The sequence below is a fragment of the Sus scrofa genome, chromosome 14 (genome assembly GCF_000003025.6).
Source record: "Sus scrofa isolate TJ Tabasco breed Duroc chromosome 14, Sscrofa11.1, whole genome shotgun sequence".
NCBI lineage: Eukaryota > Metazoa > Chordata > Mammalia > Artiodactyla > Suidae > Sus > Sus scrofa.
This window is the reverse complement of record NC_010456.5, coordinates 45310667-45330280: the sequence shown is the minus strand read 5'-3', so window position 1 is coordinate 45330280 and position 19614 is coordinate 45310667. Positions and strand designations below refer to the sequence as shown.

At 44.9% G+C, this 19614-nt stretch overlaps 1 protein-coding gene and 1 long non-coding RNA gene across 5 annotated transcripts in view; one reads left to right on the top strand and one right to left on the bottom strand.

Annotated features, from left to right (window-relative positions):
* TTC28 (tetratricopeptide repeat domain 28) overlaps positions 1-12488 on the top strand; it is a 607234-nt gene extending 594746 nt beyond the window's left edge. The window contains 5 exon segments of the mRNA XM_021074051.1: positions 213-289; positions 1697-1720; positions 2298-2427; positions 5306-5413; positions 7115-12488. Of these exon segments, the coding sequence (XP_020929710.1) occupies positions 213-289; positions 1697-1720; positions 2298-2427; positions 5306-5413; positions 7115-8739 (1964 nt within the window). The 3' untranslated portion in view covers positions 8740-12488.
* LOC110256863 overlaps positions 1-19614 on the bottom strand; it is an 89211-nt gene that overhangs the window by 9107 nt on the left and 60490 nt on the right. For all 4 annotated transcript variants that reach the window (XR_002338912.1, XR_002338913.1, XR_002338911.1 and 1 more), the window contains exon 2: positions 11866-12059. This is a non-coding gene — a long non-coding RNA (uncharacterized LOC110256863). The remainder of the gene's footprint in view (positions 1-11865; positions 12060-19614) is intronic.

Genomic DNA, 19614 nt, shown 5'->3' with positions numbered 1-19614 from the left:
ACTGCACACCCGGAAGACAGAGCAGTGTTGGGATGGCCCCTGCCTCCACTGCCTTTCCCAGAGACCATTGGCTTGTTGCAAGTCAGACACAGACACATACCTGGCTGTCCTAGGCCTTTGAAAAGGCCACCAATGCCAAGTGTTTGGGAGTACATTCCCCTGGGATGGCAGAGAGGCCCTTCTGGATAATACCTGCCTTCTTCTCGGTTCAGGTTTGCCCAACCCTGCCCTCCAAGCCCTGTGCAAGCTCATCACTGCCTCGGAGACAGGCGAGCAGCTCATCAGTCGGGTGAGTAGAGCCAGGACAGCTGAGCCCAGACCTGAGGGCTGTGCAGAGCCGGAAAGACCGTGATTTGGCCCGAACTAGAAACCTGGATGGGATGCAGTCTCACTGCCTTTTTCAGTCTTTGTCATGAGAGTGAGGGCTGGGAGTAGACCACCCCCACCCACAGGTGCAGTTCTCACAGTGTCCTGTCTGGGTGCTGAGTCCCAAGAGTGGTAGGACCTTCAGAGGATGCTCACAGAGTCCCAGTCACCTGTGGTCTCAGGGAATTTCCTGAACCCTCCACTCAGTGGCCTGCACCTCATCATCCCAAATCACCAACTTTTTCTGCTGACAAGTCTTACAGTTACCCTCCCTAAGTCAGCAAGTGTAGGGCCAGCTGGTCAAGGCAGCTATAGGTGTTCCAATGCTTATTCTCAGGTCAAAGTATGACCCTTGCCTCAAACAAAACAGCTGAGGCACAGCAGTGAACACAAAAGCATGTCTCATGAAATAGATGGTGTAGCAGACTTTTAAGAAGTGCTTTCTTTTAGGAAGAATGTAGATCTAACTCAGGGAATTAGAGGTTTCCAACCCTTAGCATTGCGTAGGCCCTTTCCAACCTGGTCTCAGAGCTTCTGATCTTCCTAGTGGCCAGTGTGGGTCTGGATGGCCTAGTCCCCCTGAAGGGCACAGAGCATCTTTCTCTAGTCATCTTGGACTATAATAATTTGATAAATATACATTGTACTTATTAGATTTCATGTTAGGTAGAAATGTTTCTATGTGGACATAAAGCTGCTCCATCTTGGATTAGCCTCTTAAATTAGAGTGGTGCCTGGGACCTCCCCCTACCTGGGGTGGTTTCCAACCTTGATTGGAAGATAGCTCACTGATCTGGCCCCTTCACTGTTTCTTTTGTAGTAAGTATGTTAGATCTGCTTGTTGAACAGAATCAGGAGGACACTTGAACATCCTGAAGCCAGGAGGGCTAGAAGCCTGTGCTCTACCAAAAGTAAGAGTTACATTTGCAGGGCAAGGCTGAAGAGTCCAAAAAACCAGCTGCTTAATTTCTTGCTTTTGGTGGCAGCACAGAGACCTCACAGGGAAGTGGACCGTGGGCATTTCCGAGTCACTCTTAAACTGCAGACTACTCTATGGAGTGGCCTTTATATGCCTCTGCTGGCGAGAAGGGCAGGGCCCATCTGACCCCGAGCCCTTCACCCAAGTGCCTCTGGCCTGGACATGGCTGTGCATCTTCCTGTGTGTCCCTGCTGACTCTTGCTCCTCTCCCCTCCGGGTCAGAGCCGCGGGCCTGGTGTGGCGCTTCCTCAGCAATGATCAGCTTGTGTTGCATAACAACCTGTGCTTGAGTCTAAACTCTCTTCTTTCTCTCTCTTTTTCTTCCTTTTTCTTATAATCTGCTGGCCGAAGGCTGTTAAAAATATGGTTGGAATGGTGAGTATCACTCTAAGTAGCACTGTCGTCAGGTGAGCCCCTCAACCCGCCCGTCCCAATGGCCCCGGCACTGCTGTCTCGCCAACATGCGCTCAGGCTGGGGGCTGTGCCACTGGCTGAGGCAGCCTGCCCCCTCCTCTGCTCTGGCTCCCCCTTTCCTGCTCCACCCTTCTGTGTTCTTGATTTACCTGTCAAGTCCCCTGAAAACAGCAGGGGCAGAAGTGACTTTAAATGAGCAACATATTGTGAACCCATGCAAGGCCTTGGGTGGGCTCACACGCTCAACAGGTTGTGTCCGGGAGATGCCCATTCCTCTTCTAGCCCCAAGCCCCCTCCTGTGCTGGCGGCCCCATGGCTGGTGTGAGAGGGAAGAGGCTGGAAGCAGAAGCCCTGTGGGCTGGCCCTGGGGCTCCACACAGAGGACAATAGGATAGGCATGGAGGCACTGAAGAGAATCTCATGTGCTACCCATGAGTCAGGTCATTAGTGATGACAATGCCAGGTGGCACAAGAGTAACGTGGGGACAAATCCTGGGTGGGGGGCAGACACGGTGGGTGCTGACGCTCTCCCCATCAGCTCCACCAGGTGCTGGTGCAGCTGCAGGCCGGTGAGAAGGAGCAGGATTTTGCATCGGCCCCCATCCAGGTCTCCATCAGTGTCCAGCTGTGGCGGCTCCCAGGATGTCATGAATTCCTGGCAGCTCTAGGTAGGCTTCATTCCATTTTTTAAAAACCTGTTTTTCTCTTACTTTCTCTTGGGTATAGTTGCTAGACTCTTAGGGGGTCTTAGTGTTTTCTTAGTTTATTACTTAAAAATAGTTAATGCAAAGACTTTAACACAATTGCTTTAACACAATTTTCCAGATGGCCTTCCAGCTTTGTCCCAGTTTCCTATGTTATGATTTCCTCTTTCCTATTTGTACTCATGGTGCTAAAATGAATCTGCTAGATTCCAGTGCTCTTGGGAGTCAGGCAGTGATTAAATAGTCATGAAATAATTATTTCAATATTAGTCTTTATTACTGGCTAGAACTGGACAGAAAAAAAAAATACAATTGAAACCACTTTTTATTTGATCATGTGGATCTTGAATTGCAGATTCTAGGATCCCTGTTCAATCCAGGACACTTTTCCCTTTCAAACACTGTAACGCAGCTGAGGCCACTCCTGACGCTACTTACCACAGTGCATTTGCTGATAAAACACTCAAGAGGCTAAGCGGCTCTCCTCTTGCCCCACTTAAGTGTCTGTGAGACTTGCTGGAGAGCCATTCACTCCACATGCTGTTTTTGAATACCTGTTATGTGGGCAGTGTCCAGGCGCTGGGGATGCAGCAGCTTGGGGTTTACATACCAGTGGGGAAAGGCAACAGACTCAGAAAAAGCTAATCTATGGGGAACACCTCAGAAGGTGCAGGAACGCCATGACAGAAGCATCGGGGTCACAGGGACTGGCTGGGGGGTGAGGAGCGGGGAGCCGGGCAGGCCCAGAGAACCTGTGGATGTTTTCAGGATGAAAGATCCAGGCAGAGGGAAGAGCTGTTGGTGAGCCCGAGCCTGAGGCCTGTTTGGTGGTTCAGGGGACCCAAGGGTGTCTGAGGCAGATTCTGCGCTCGTGAGGCCAGTGGAAAGAAAGCCTTTGGTTTTTAACGTGAGGGAGCTGGGAGCCTCTGGAAGTTGACATGAATTCACTGGTACAGGAATCAGCCAGCAACGTGGCAGGGCAGGGATTCCTTTTTAGGGAATTTTTCTCCTGCTTGTGAAGTCTTCCATTCAGTGTTGGGCCATCTTTTCTAGCCCATTTATGGATGACCCTTCCCAGCCCACCTCAACTTGGGGATGGCTCCATTTGTTTCGAGATTAAGGGGGAAACCCACGCAGCCCTGCAGGGGCTCCATATCCCCTGTGAACAGGTGCTTTGACAGTCTTTATAATTTGTAGCCGTTGCTTGTTTTCTTTAGACTTAAAACAGTCTCTTGTGATAAATAAATTTATTATCTAAATAAATGTAGTCAGGAGCAAATGAAGCATGGGTGAGAAAGGCCAGGTCCACACCCAGGATGGGTCTCCTGACTTCCATGACAGGCTGCAGGGTGAGGCAAGAATGAATCAAAGGCCTTTCTGTATAAAGGAAAAGCCTCGTCCTCATGCAGGACCTCAGCGCCCCTTGGGTGTGGCCGAGCCAGCTTCCCCACCTGTGGAAGGGCTGTTTCCCAAGCCCCTCTGGCAGGTGTGTCACTGGTGCTCTCTGGTGATTTTCCTTGATGCTCCTAATGTCTCTATACTTTCCAAGTCCCACTGATACTCAAGGGGCAAGTCTAATCTTTACATCTTTTGGACGGAGATTGGAGAAGCGCCCCTGCTCTGGTCCTCAGCACCATCATGACCCATCACAGGGCTGTGCTTATTTAGAGAACTCAGCTCTACTGCAGCAACCAGCAACCTTTGATAAATAGAGGTTTCTAACTAACACATTACATTTATATTATTAGCTATTTGTTTTCTAAATACCAAGCCCTCTAGGTCCTTCCTGTTATTTTTAGGAACTGTTCAGAGTTCTGAGGGGAAAATGTCACACAGCAACCAGAATGCTGAGTGGCTGCTCTACTGAATCTGATTCCTCAAGGAATGACAGTGTCAGGCCATCATCAGAATCTTTAAGAATAAAAAAAGACAAAGATTTCTCATTTGTCAAGTGCTGTCTGTCACGCGTTGAGCACCATGGGTCCCTGTTGTTGGGACACTGTGAGGTCAGAGGAGGGAAAGGGCCTGGGATCACAGGGCCCTGCCCCTGGGGCCATCAGGACCCAGTGTCTGCTCTGTTTCAAGCAGAGCTCAGTGATCTGCTGAGAACGTGAGCGAAGATGTTGCATGCTTGGTGGCACCATCTGCGGATGCAGAGCTGGCCAGAGAATCTGTGTTTGGCGTCTTCCTCCTGCACTCTTCCTGGGAGATATGCTGGGTGTCTTGGTAGTGGCTCCCGACAAGTCTAAGTGCTGTGGGCAACAGCTTGTGGGGCAGTTTCCTGCTCAGGAGGTCCCTCTCTCATTAGGGCAGTAGACTCAAGAGCAGCCACCTGGGCTTGGGCAGAGCACCATGGAGTGTCCCTGCAGAGCAGTTCAGCCAAGAGGGCAGATTCTGCAGCATCGGCGAGGGCTTACCTCAAAGCCCTTGGTGGCAAACACTATGTGTGGAGTCAAAGACACTCTCTTTGCCCTTGAAAAGCTTCCACCTTCCCCTGCACCAACCTTTAAGTATTGGACGCAGGGCAGAATGGAGGAGTCAGTGTTTATCTGTCCTGGAAAGCCATCTTTAAGTGGACTACTCTGCAAAAGAACAAGTGTTAATGAGCCTTCTAACTCCATCCCTTCTCTTTGGAGGATGCAGTTTGGGGCACGAAAGCAGCCGGTGCTCTACAAAGGGACAGAGGTCCACACACAGCCAAGTGGGAGTCATGGGCATGTGGGGGCCCAGGTGGGGCTTGTTGAGGTTCTACAAAACTGTGTGAGGAGCCCTACAGTGCTTATCCTTTTCAGAATGTGGGATCTTCCCTAAGAAAGCAGGTGTTTGTTTTTCGTTTCTCTAGGTTTTGATCTCTGTGAAGTTGGTCAGGAGGAAGTAATCCTGAAAACTGGGAAACAAGCCAATCGACGAACCATGCACTTTGCACTCCAGGCCCTGCTCGCACTCTTTGGTAAGAGATCCCCAAAGGCCCTCAGGAGCCATGTACATGAACCTGGTTATGGGGTGGGAAGGGGAACAATTATGTGAACGAACACTGCTGTGTGTTCGGGAATGTTCCAGTAAACAGAAACTCCCTGCTCTCAGGGAATTTATGATGAAAATACATCAGATGAGGTACCGTCACACGCTCTGAAGAAAATTGTGCAGGTTAAGGGACTAGGAAGTGAGGGCAGCAGGGCAGAGGTGAGGAAGGACGGTGGTGCCCATATCCCAGCCTGCTCGATGTTGTCAAGGGGCTGGCTGGGATGGTGGCTAAGGTTTGAAGGCAGCCAACAGGATCTATTGATGAATGTGCTCAGAGAGAGGGTCAAAGGCAATACCTTGCTTTTTGGGAACAGCTGCCAGAATGGGACCACCTTTGCTGAGACCTTGAAAGTGGCAGGAGCAATGGGTCTGTGTTCCATCTTGAACATGTTCATTTTTTTTTCTTTTTTGATCTTTTTAGGGCTGCATCTGCGGCAGATGGAAGTTCCCAGGCTAGGGGTCGAATTGGAGCTACAGTTGTTGGCCTACACCATAGCCACAGCAATGCTGGATCTGAGCCACATCTGTGACCTACACCACAGCTTGTGGCAACGCTGGATCCTTTAACACACTGAGCGAGGCCCAAATCTTCATGGATACTAATCAGATTCATTTCCACTGAGCCATGATGGGAGCTCCCAAACACGTTCGGTTTTGAAATATCCACTGGACACCTTTACAGGCAGCGGGTTATACAAATTTGGTGTGGAGGTATAAACATTCACACAGGTCCGAGGGGAAGAGGACCGCGTCCTGTGGGCACTCCAGGGGTCAGAGGTTACAGAGATGAGGAGGATCAGTCCGTGAGGGCTGGGTATGATCGACTGTGAAGAACTAAGCAGCAAACACTGGACCTGGTGGTGACCACTGGTGACCTTCCTGTGCGCTGAGGAGGATGAATGCCTGGCTGGGGTGGGTCGGGAGCAGGTCGGGAGAGGCTGGAGGAGTGAAAATGACTCCCGAGGAGGCTGCTGGGATGTGGGGCGATGGGGCCATAGCTGGAAGGGGTGGCAGGTGTGGGTTCAAGACAGGGATGTGCGACTGCCCTGCCTAGAGCAGGGACCCACATGGGGTTTCATGAGATAGGGCGCAGAGTAGAGATGGGTACCATGGTGGGGTCTGTAGGGGGTGGGGCTGTGGGCTCTCCTAGGGTGTTTTTGTCTCCTGTCTAAGATTTACTTTTTCCCACAGGACTGTGTTTTTCAGGACTGTGAGATAAATTCGAATTGTGTATAAGCATTTGCAGAATTCTTTGCTTCTATGCATATAAGAATGCTTGAGAAAGAAAAATCAAAACCAGACAGAATTCTGACATTCCCATTGTGGTGCAGTGGAAATGAATCCGACCAGTATCCATGAGGATGTGGGTTAGATCCCCGGCCTCACTCAGTGGGTTAAGGATCTGGTGTTGCCATGAGCTGCGGTGGAGGGTCATAGATGCAGCTCAGATCCTGAGATGCTGTGGTGTAGGCTGGCAGCTCCAATTTGACCCCTAGCCTGGGAACTTCCACATGCTGAGGTGTGGCCCCAAACAGCCAAAAAAAAAAAAAAAAAAAAAAAAGAAAAGAAAGAAAGAAAGAAAGAAAAGAATTCTAACTGCTCTTTGGGTGCTTATGCTTTGTCCTAGATTCCACTGAGCTGCCCAAGCGCCTCAGCCTTGACAGCTCGTCCTCCCTGGAGTCTCTGGCCTCAGCCCAGTCTGTTTCCAACACTCTGCCTTTGGGCTACCAACATCCTCCCTTCTCTCCCACTGGTGCAGAGAGCATAGCCTCCGACGCCATCTCTGTGTACAGTCTGAGTTCCATCGCCTCCTCAATGAGCTTTGTCTCCAAGCCTGAGGGTGGGTCAGAAGGCGGTGGTCCCCGAGGACGGCAGGACTACGACCGGTCCAAGAATGCCTACCCACAGAGAGCCACCCTGCCTCGGAGCCAGCTGTCCCCCCAGACCCGCCCTGCAGGCAGCAAAGATGAAGAAGAATACGAAGGGTTTTCCATCATCAGCACTGAGCCTTTGGCGGCCTACCAAGAAAACAGAAAGACTCGCTTCTCACCAGATCACAAACAGTCCCGAGTCGGGACATCCGGAGGGAAAGTTTTGGTGAGCTCCAAGGGGAGCATAAGCACTCCAAATTCTCCAGTTAAAATGACTCTGATTCCTAGCCCAAACTCACCCTTCCAAAAGGTTGGAAAACTAGCAAGTTCAGACACAGGAGAGTCAGATCAGTCTAGCACAGAAACAGATAGTACTGTGAAATCTCAAGAAGAAAGCAACCCAAAGCTTGATCCACAAGAATTGGCCCAGAAGATCCTAGAGGAGACACAAAGTCATCTCATTGCAGTGGAGCGCCTGCAGAGGGGCGGTGGGCAAGGCAAGGGTACTAATCCTGAAGATGGTATCTCCGTGCCCAATGGTGCTGCTGTCTTCAGAGCGTCAGAGACGAGTGCATTCAGCAGGCCTGCCCTCTCCCACCAGAAGAGTCAGCCATCACCAGTTACTAGCAAACCAAAGCCCCCAGCCAGAAGCTCTTCCCTGCCCAAGGTGAGTTCAGGATACAGCAGCCCTACCGCCTCAGAGGCGTCCATCAAGGAAAGCCCGAGCCAGCACAGCAGCCGGCCATCTCCCGGCTCTGACTCCCAGGCTTCCCTGACCGACCAGCCTCTCTTTAAGCTGAAGTATCCCAGCTCTCCATACAGTGCTCACATTTCCAAATCACCAAGGAACATGTCCCCGAGCTCGGGCCACCAGTCTCCAGCTGGCAGCGCACCGTCCCCAGCTCTGTCCTATTCCTCAGCTGGTTCTGCTCGCTCGAGTCCAGCTGATGCTCCTGACATAGACAAACTGAAAATGGCAGCCATTGACGAAAAGGTGCAGGCTGTCCACAACCTGAAGATGTTTTGGCAGAGCACACCCCAGCAGTCCACGGGACCTGTGAAAATATTCCGGGGGACCCCTGGCACGATGACGTCCAAAAGAGATGTCCTCAGTCTGTTAAACTTGTCACCTCGGCACAACAAGAAGGAGGAAGCAGTAGACAAGCTGGAACTCAAGGAGCTACCCTCGAAGCAACATGGAGAAATGCCTCAAAAAGCCCCTCCCAATGGACACTGGCACGCGGAGACCACCTCGCTGAGCACCCTGCCGCTGCCCGCTGGCCCTCCAGCCGCAGCTCCCACACGCCCTCTGAGACTTCCTTCTGGCAACGGCTACAAGTTTTTGTCCCCAGGAAGATTTTTTCCTTCCTCTAAATGTTAAAGCAACTTTTCTGCCCACCGATACCGTCTCGGAGTGCAGCCCGGGTCTCCGCATGCCCTTGGCCTGCTCCTTGTGAGTGTGGTCATCCAGCGTGGGTGTGTTTCTGGGCACAGGGCACCACCACGCCCAGATGCCACACACATGCTGGTGGCTCCTCTGGGGCTCTAGACCAGATTCACCAAAAGCCAGGACCTCTGTGGGGTTGGAATTTTCTACACACTTCACCAAATGTTTACCTTTGAACTCCCTGCTTCTCATCATTGATGTGATTCTTCAACAGGATTTTTATACAAAAACGGTCATGGTTCTGGGGTGGGGAGAGGAAAGGGAGCACATATTTTGCTAGAAGGTATATATGCAGTACCTTTTATACACAGAAATACAAATAGAGCTTTTTTAAGGCTTTCGGGTGCTGGTTGGGAGTGGGATATATAAAATCTAAGTTGAATTCTACATGAAAGTGGTGTTATAGTAGCCAAAAACAGGATACTGGTTTTAAAAATGCCAATGATTTTTAAATTATAGCAGTTTTGGTCTCACGATATTGTAACATCACAGTAACAATGCAATAATTCACTTCGAAACAGTGCTTCCATCCTGAACTCTGCTCTGTTGAGTTCTACAAATGTCCCTGGGGCCCCACTGTCAACCAAACTTGAATTTTCTTAAGAAATTTATGTAACTCTTATCCAGGCATTTTAGAACTATGCAATTGTGATTTAAAATGCAACTTTGTGCTTTTAAAACATTACTGACCTTTTTTGTACGTGAACAAACAACTTGGTTTTATTATCAATAGTACTTTGCATTTATAGCTATTATTTTTAAAAGCTCAAAAAGTTTTTTAAAGTATCAAATTTTGAATAGTCATCAGTAAGTAATTGTCAAGTTTGGGGGGGGGGGAGTTTGAAATTATTCAGTTTCCTTACTAGCAACAACAACAACAACAAAAAATCCCCATGGCTAAGTAGATTTAATCAGAATCTAGCCTTCCAGCTCCTATTCCTTTTAATAGCTGCTTAATTTTATTCTTTTCCCAGCTCCAGGCTTCTAAAACCCTTCTATCAAACCTGCTGCCAGGTTCCCACGGTCCCAGCACCCGTCCTATGAGCTGCATTTGGACTCTGGCTTAGTTGTGACTGGCACCCCTTGCTCCCTGCCCACAGAAGACTTCAGTGTCCCTTCTGCTCAAATATACATCTGAATTATTGTTGAACAGGGAAACATATTCCTGAAAGCGTTGTCACGGGTGGAAAAAGGGACTTTTCCTGTAGCTCTAACAGTTCACTGAAATTGTTGTCACTGGGACAAGACAAAAGAATAGTCCAGGTAGGGGGTAACCATTAACTTTTTTTAATGAAGAAATGAAATGCTGAAAATCATATGTTACTAAGTTTAGTTGGATAATTTATACAAGCCTCTTTTAGGTAATTCTAAAACTGAAACCTTACCATCCTCACTGAGGTGTATCACACTTGTTCCGGACACCAGCAGCACAGAGGTGGACGTGAGGGGCCTGGCAGGAGGGACACTAACATCGAGACCCCCAGGGAGAGTTTTTAACCTTGGGTAGGATCTCACTTGATAAACATGCACTGACCACCTGCCCTGTTCCTCACTGTACTCTGAAAAGAGGAAAGGATAATATTTATTCAATTTACGTTACTCTCCTGAGCTATATATACCATGGAAGTTTTTGTGTTTAACCCAATAGCCATGTTGATAAGAGCAAACAGTAAGGATATCCCATTCTAACCCTGATCCCAACACTGGAAGAGAAATACTTTATAAAGAAGCAAGCAACTATGAGATTGTCTTTATGTCTTTTATAAATGGTAATGAAAATACCAGTGTAGCAAACAAAAGCCAAGTTTATATAGCACTGTGCATTTAGATAGCAAAATCAGGTCCTCAATACCAAGAAATAAACCTCAACGTAAATTTCTGAATCCATATGTAGATAGTTAGGCTGTTCTTTTCTCAGCAACTCTCAGCCTCTTTCCCAAGTGCCAAGGAGCCCTGGAGGAAAGGCCTGGGGTCTGTGCTCCATCCCTGGGGATGAGGGTGCAGCCCGTCTGCCCACCTCTAGTGCACACCCTCCACCACCCAGACTGCTTCCCGTGGTTTCCAAGCCGGCCAGGAGGACTTGTGTACTCTAAGCTGGTTTTAGTCCTAACTACATTTGTTCTTGTAGGTTTCATGTTGAAAAGCCAAATGGAATATACAACTTTTTTTGGTCCTAGATACAAGCTTCAATGAAGGAAAAGCAAAGATGATGAAATATTAGGATCAATCCAAAAATCACTGTAGAGTCACCGCTTCTTTATGTTTACTGTCAGTCTTGGGGTTTTCTACACAAGTGAGATGGATGTAAAATCAAAGTAAATTTTCAGGCTACCTTGAACAAAGTATGCACTTAAAAATTATGTGAGATTGTATAATTCAAAGATTTCTTTGCACACATCAGGGTTTGGCAAACGATGACCCACAGGCTAAATCTGTTCAGAGGCCTGGATTTTTACAGCCATGAGCTAGGAATGGACTTTACATTTTAAAATATTTATAAGTACCTAATTAATAGTCTTGATTTTATCTCTTGGTCCACAAAGCCTAAAATATCTAGCCTTTTAAGAAAAAGTTTGCTGACTCCTGATATAGGTGACAAAAAACACAATTAGCATAATGTTTGTTTCTAAAATCTAGGGCAAGTGAGTGTCAGGTTGTGGGAACCTGAGCCATGTGGATGGAAGCAAATGACTCCTGCACTCTCCTCAGCTCTCTGCCCCACTTGGAGCTGATGGGTGTGGGTGAACTGTACAAAAGTATTTTTTCTCACTGTATGCAGATAGCATTGGATATTATTTTTCAGCTCAGGAAACTGGAATGCCCTGCCCCTACTCTACTCCATCAGATGCAAATACATTGAATACAAGCAATAAAATCTTCCTCTCTAGAAACCTTCTGACCACAAATCAAAGCAGTAGACTGTCTTAATTCTCACCAGTGAACTACACAACCACTTCACTGATCTTAACTATGTTGATATACCAAGATGAAAGTTAGCTACTAAAGCTGACATCTGATGCATATTGGTATTGGTGTGTAGTAAAACGAAAAAGTTCTCACCTCTGTCCATCAGAAAAGATTCCTGGTCCACACTGCTGGTTCTGAGTCTTGGCAGGAGATGTGCTGCACTCACTGTCCTCATGGTGCTCTCGTCTGTCCAGTGAATCTCAGTAGGTAGTCACTGCAGTAAGGTCCCGGCACAGTGCCTGTCCACCCCACAAGGAGAACCGTCACTGCGGTAGTTTCAGTTCAGGCTAGAAAAAAAATACCACACAGTAATTTGGTTTGCTTTCAGTAAGTAGACAGAATGAACCTGAAAACTGTATAATTTTCATCATATATTTCATTGTTTTACCTAAATAATTGTACATGTGGTTTGTGAACTGGGCCATTGTTTGTGCCAGTTCCGTCAAAGATGTTCCATGTAAGGATATGTGTGGTCACCTTGCCCCCCCCCAGACGTTTCCCCCACTTGGCACTCATGCCCTTTGTATGCAGTGTTAGCCATCTTTGGCCTATGTGGGCTTTTTTTTTGTAAATTAGTTTCCAGATGGCATTAAACTTTTTATATTATGAAATTTACCATGTAAAAAGAACTTCATATTTTTATTGAGATTGCTAAGGCACTTGGCCTTCCTTTGTGATTTCAGTGTCTATTAAAGCATGAATTCCCTTGGTTTTAAGTGCTGTATCTGAATCATTTTCTATGCATGTTCCACATTTTCTAGGTTTCTTTGCAGTACAGAGTGGTCACGTGTCATTAATAAGCATGTGTTTCTGTGTGACATTTATCCTCTTTTTTTTTGGCTGTACTCACAAGTGCCACAGCATATGGAAATTCCTGAGTCAGGGATCAAACCTGCACCACAGCAGTGACCAAGCCGCAGCAGTGACAATGCTGGATTTTTAACTGGCTGAGCCACCAGGGAACTCCCTGAGGTTTATCCTTATAAATACACTATGGCCTCACATTTGCCGAGAGCCAGAGAAAGTACACAGCAGAGCTAACCCGCACACGGCTTCTCTAGCCCTGAGGCACGGGTGCCTATTGGTGGTGTGATTTAGATGGCTAAGTGTTTCCGATATTCTCTGTTGGAGAACAGAAAATTCTACAATTATGTTAGTGTTAGACAAACAAAAACAGAGTTCATTACCACCAGATCCCTCTATCTAAAAGAGTCTTCAAAGGAAGTACGGCTGACCCTTGAACAATGAGTTTGAACTGTGCAGGTGTATGTGCTTTTTCAGTAGTAAATACTACAGTTGAATCTGCAGATGCAGAGGAACCATGAGTAATCACATATGAAGAGGGCAGGCTATAATTTACATGCAGATTTTTGACTGTGCAAAGGTTTGGTGCCCCAACCCTCATGTTGTTCAAAGGTCAGCTGTACTTCAGAAAGGAAAAAGTCTGAGATGCATGAAGAAATAATGAACAAAGAACTAGGTGAATGTCGGAGTTCCCGTCATGGCGCAGTGGTTAACGAATCCGACTAGGAACCATGAGGTTGCGGGTTCGGTCCCTGCCCTTGCTCAGTGGGTTGACGATCCGGCGTTGCCGTGAGCTGTGGTGTAGGTTGCAGACGCGGCTCGGATCCCGCGTTGCTGTGGCTCTGGCGTAGGCCGGTGGCTACAGCTCCGATTGGATCCCTAGCCTGGGAACCTCCATATGCCGCGAGAGCGGCCCAAGAAATAGCAAAAAGACAAAAAGAACTAGGTGAATGTGAAAAAAAAATCAAAACAAATACTGATTGTATAAAAAGAGTAATATCTTATTTACGTAGCAATAAAAATTTAAAATATTGCACAATAATATGTAAAACAGGGAAGTTAAAGTGTTATTTGGAAGAGTAGATCTTTAGAGTAAATTAAATATGCATAATCACATACAAAAATTAGGACTATACCAAACCAGTTAGTGGAGGAGAAATAAATTTTAAAAATGTGACTGAGGAGTTCCTGTTGTAGCTCAGTAGTAACAAACCTGACTGGTATCCATGAGGACGAGGATTCAATCCCTGGCTTGCTCAGTGGGTTAAAGGATTCAGCACTGCCATAAGCTGCGGTGTGGGTCACTGACGAGGCTTGGATCCTGCATTGCTCATGGCAACGCTAGATCCTTAACCCACTGAGCAAGGCCAGGGATGGAACCCACAGACTTATGGAGACTACACAGGTTCTTAACCCACTGAGCCACAAAAGGAATTTCCAAGGTTAATTTTAAATATGTAATTGTTTAAGCCCCAATCAATGAGGAGAGATGTGGCCCTAAATGGCCAGTTCTGTGATACGAGTGTGCCTCAGCATGTGAGAAAAGAATAACCCCACTGACCTAGATGACTGGTCCAAAAAGTTATAACAAACCCAGAGAGAAAAGAAGGGAAAGATTGAAAACAGGAAAAAAAAAAAAAAAAAAAAAAAAAAAGACAATAGAGAAGATCAAGATGACAAATATACAAATTTCTGGGAAGGTTGATATTGTGTGTGTGTCAGAGAAAGAGAAAACAAAAAGGAAGGAAAAATGGATATAACTAAAGATGCAGCAGAAATTAATAAATACTATAAACACCTTTATGCCAATATGTGGAAAATGCAAAACACCACCTAGTATGTTTTAGGCATACATGCACAATTGAGGAACTGTGGAAAATGCAAAACACCACCTAGTATGTTTTAGGCATACATGCACAGTTGAGGAACCTAGAAGTGCAGGGAATGGTGGACCTCAGATACACGAGAGTGGTGCCAAGGCTGGGAGGGAAGCGAGAAATCAGAATCAGGAGCAGTAAACAAATCAACTGCAAAGTACTACATACGGACTATGTCATAAGGAATTTAAGAATGAGTGAAAGATGTCATTAGCAACTATACAACAACAAATTAGGTAAGTACTTTTAGAAAAAATTTTGAAAGCTCTGGCACAAAAAGGAATAGAGCCCATAAAATGAAAATGGTGATCACAACCTCTTGTCCTTCATCCAACTCTCCATAAAATACAGGCCCAGAAGATTTTACATATACTTCACCAAATTTTCAGGGACCAGAGATAGTCTGTATTTTCAAATTGTTTAAGAAAATATAAAAATAAGAAAATATATTAAAGCACCCCATGATGGTACTTTTAATTCTAGAATCAATAGATGGTGTAAGAAAAGGATAGGCCCATTTCATTTACGAACCCAGACATAAAAATCCTAAATAAAATATTGGCCATTAAATCCTGATGTTTTTAAAAACTACAAAAACACAGAATCAAAGTGGATCTACGTATTAGTCACTAGAGCTTAAGTCTTTACTGATGAACATGGACATGGCATTCCTGAAGGCCACAGCTCTGGCCCTAAAAGGCATCTATAAACATATTTACATACGGAAAACCAATCAGCACTAAATGATGGAGAACATTCCCACCCTGAGAACTGGAGTGCTGAATTTTGGATTACTTTGTAATTAGATAAGAAGCAAATCTACTACACTCCTATTATAAGAACAATGAAGAGTTCCCTTTGTGGCTCAGTGGGTTAAGAACCTGACTAGTATCCATGAGGATGCAGGTTTGATCCTTGGCCTTGCTCAGTCGATTAAGGATCTGGCGTTGGTGCAAGCTGGGGCATAGGCTGCAGATGCGTCTTGGATCTGGCGTGGCTGTGGCACAGGCCAGCAGCTGCAGCTCGGATTTGATCCCTAGCCTGGGAACTTCCATATGTCGCAGGTGTGGCCCTAAACCTCCCCCCCCCCCCGCCAAAACCAATGAAACATTTACCTATGTCAGTCAATGTAAGGGAAATTCCAAGCAATTTTACTATTTAAGAAACAGTGTGAGAACTGATATACTATCATTACTGTAGAAACTGACTTTAATACGATAATCTATAGAACAGATCTAAGGATGCAAGGTTAATACAATCCCTATGCAGGGATTTTTGAGCACAAGTGTGGTCTCTAATACCTGAGGAAATATAATTTATGTTATCTGTTAATGCTCAAGAATTTGCATATCCAATTGTGGAATACATGCATAGTTAGATGCTTCCCTAGAAGGAGAGACTGGCCCTTAGTGAAGATTTGGTTGTGTGTTAGGGACCTTGACTGACAGCTAATAAGAAAGACATGTACCACCAAGACTGCCCTTAGCTACTGTGGTGCTTTTTAATATTAGTATTCTAATGCTTTATTTATAGTCACTTTGTTTTGCTGTTTGTAACCTCAGGAATTCTGGGCAGGAACCACAGCTTGGTACCTTTCTCAATTTAAAGCCTTCCTTCAACTTTCCCAATGAGTGTGCATGTGTACAGCCTCTAATAGTACTAAATAATGGCAAACAGCAGGGAATTGACAGACTCATGCTGCACCCACTCCAGCAAATGAGGCCAAAACATCTGGATTGAAATACATTAAAAGGACATGTTGGCATTAAGGAAACATTTTGCCTCCCAAATGAATTTGCATCCAATCTCAAGATATTTATTAGATTTGTAGCAATTATGCATTTTGGTTTCAGGGAACGATAATGTTCTTAAATATATAAATGGCCTCAATATATTTATATTAAATACAAAGTTCTAAAATAACTTAAAATCTCTGTAGCAGAACTCAAAGTCTCTCCCCTTAGTTAACTGGGACAGGTAAATGAGTTTGAATTCTGATCTGCTTGGCAACATTCTGCCAAAACTCTGATTTTTTTTTTTTTTCCAGATACAGCGCTTTCTGAACTGTAGCCATTTTCATTTTGAACCAAAAATGCAGATGTAAAATAAAACTAATAGGTAATTAAGAAAAAAGGAGGCAGTTTTCATCTGTCATGTGAAAAGTCATTCATTCCACAAATACTTGCTGAGGGTTTGCTGTGATAAATATAATCTAGACAATAACAAACAACAGAAAGGTTAAAATAGATGCTAAAAGTTTATAAAGTTTGTGCACTTTAATTAGATGCCATTCTCTCCTATATTATAACTAATCCAAAGAGCTTGATGAACGAAAATGCCAATCCCTGTGCCTCCCCACCGCTGCCCCTGCTAAGAACTGCCTTGGCTCAGCCTGAAGGATGACAAAGCTTAAGGAGGCAGAGATGTCCTATGTAGGACTCGGCTCTTCTGGCTGCAGCTGATGAGGCCCGATCAGGGCCACCAATCCTGTGAGAGGTCAGAACCGTAGGAAAAGCCCCTGCAATCAGATTCCTTATCTCATGAATTCAATCCAGGTCTCTATCTGGTCTCTGCAGCTAAGCCAAAGCCAAAAGGTAATGATGGAAACTGAGGCCAGCATGGCCATGTGTGGGCCAGAGTCACAGAGGAGCAAAAACTGAGTGAGCAAAGAAGCCAGCAGTAGAGAAAGGAGAAAAGAACAGATGCAAAGGCACCTTGAGGAGCAAAGAACGTCTCCAAGTAGAGAGTGCCAGGCTACTCTCTACTCTGACATTCAGTTACTTCCCACCTGGGTTAACTGAAATGGACTTTTTTTCCTCTTGATTTAACAGCCTTACTTGTGAATGTTTGAACGTCTGATATAAATTACAGCAGGAAAGAAGGCTGTAAAGCCAGGTAAACTGAAGATAGAAATGACAGCAAAGGGGTTTCCTTCCCTCTTTGGGGCAGTGGAGGGGGGGTTCCTTCTGTGGTACAGCAGTGGGTTAAGAATCTGTAGTGGCTTAGGACGCTGTGCAGGTATGGGTTTGATCCTCAGCCTGGCAGAGTGGGCTAAAGGATCCAGTGTTGCCAGAACTGTGGCATAAGTTGCAGCTGCAGCCCAGGAACTTCTGTATGCTGTGGGGGTGGCCTTTAAAAAAATAATATAAAATAAATAAATGTCAGGAAGGGGATAAGACACATTTATGAAAGAACACATAAAATACAGAAGTCTGGGCATACAGTGAGGTTCCCTTATAACCTCTGGTAGTAAATAATAGAGTTCATCAGAAGAGAATCCTGTGTCCCTTCTTACGGCTTAGCCCACCCTCCTATCACTGTGGGTGGAGCCCCTGGTCCCCTCTCTACCACTGACAACACCTCCACTTGCCAGACCCACTCTCTCTTGCCACTGAAAGACAGCATGTCAATAATTTTCCCTCTCTCTCTTGCACTGTCAGATTTTTCCTCTCAGGTGAATCATTCCTATCAGCACATTAAAGTGCTATAAGCTCTCCACCATGGCCTCATACTCCCATCCTGTGAACATGCCACTTCTCCGCTCCTTTCAGAACAAAATGACTGCTCTGTACTCAATGTCACCAGTTCTACTCCTCTTCTCCCTTGAACCACTCCCTCAAATCAAGCTTTTGCCCTCACCTGAAGATCAATAGCTACATCCATGTTGCAAAATCTAGCGGTCAATTCTCAGTCTTGCGTAATGCAGTACAAAGGACACTGCATCATTATGACACTTTTATTTCATAAGGACCTGAAATAAAAGTGTAATCTGCGTTTAGTTAAGCTTTTAAATATATGAATGTAACTTTCAGTTTTCAATGTTATATGTATATAACTTTCTAACTTATCTGTAAATACACAGAAATTATTAGAATGAGTGCTCCAACACCATAAAAGGATGAGGTATATCCAGGAGGTGGGGCTACCCCATCACTTCACACAGTGCTTTTCTTTCTTTTTTTTGGCTACACCTGCAGCACATGGAAGTTCCTGGGCCTCTACAACAGCTGTGGCAATGCTAATTTTTTAACCCACTGGGCCAGGCCAGGGATCAAACCTGTGCTGCCACAGAGACAATGCCAGATCTTTAACCAGCTGCACACAGCAGGAACTCCACATAGAATGCTTTTCAGTATTTCCTGCAATGATGAAGATCTATGCTGTCCAATTCAGCAGCCAAAATATGGTGTGACTGAGGACATGAAATTTTAATATATTTTTAATTTATTTGTATGTACAGTGGACTGGTCTGGTTTCTTAAATGAGCCAATATTATAAAGAAAAAATAAAGACTAGGTAGTCCTCAAGAATAAAGGATTTTAAGTGACATCACGACCAAATGTAAATACAAAATACTTCTATATACTAGCAACAAACAGGTGAAGAAAAAATTAAAACAAATTGTTTACCATTATGTCGATAAACATAAAATGATTTTAGACACACTGATCTCCATAGTTAAATTGGGCACAGTTCATAATGTACAGACTATCCCTCAATAAAGCTGATTAAAAAACATTTAGGGATAAGTTTAACAAAAGGCAAGTAAGGTTTCCATATTGAAAATGACAAAACATTGCTGAGAAAAATGAAAGACATAAATTAAGAGATGAAATGTTCATGGATGGAACTCAGTATTGTTAAGATGTTAATTCTCAAAATTATCAAGAGTCAACACAATTGTAATGAAAATACTGTAGACTTTTTATTAGAAATTGACAAGTTAAAATTTATTTGGAAATGCAAAGAACCTAGAGAAGTCAAAGCAGACTTGAAAATTTGCCTTCAAAATTTACTTTACAGCTATAGTAAATAAAACTATGTGGTTTTGACATATAAACAAGAAATACATTTAGAGAAAAGAGCCAAGACTATATGGCTGATTTTCAATAAAGGGTGCCAAGGTATTTCCATTGGAGAAAGGACAGTATTTTCAATACATGGCACTAAAACAAGAACCTATCATTTAGAAAAACAAAATCTCAATGATTACCTCCAACTGTACTAAAAAAAGGTAATTTAAGATGTATCATAAACCTAGACAAAAAAGCTGATATAAAGTTTATTCATAAGAAAATATTTATTTGACCCTAAGTCAGCAAAGGTTTCAGACACAAAAAGCACTAACCATAGGAAAAAAATAAATTGTAATTTATCCAAA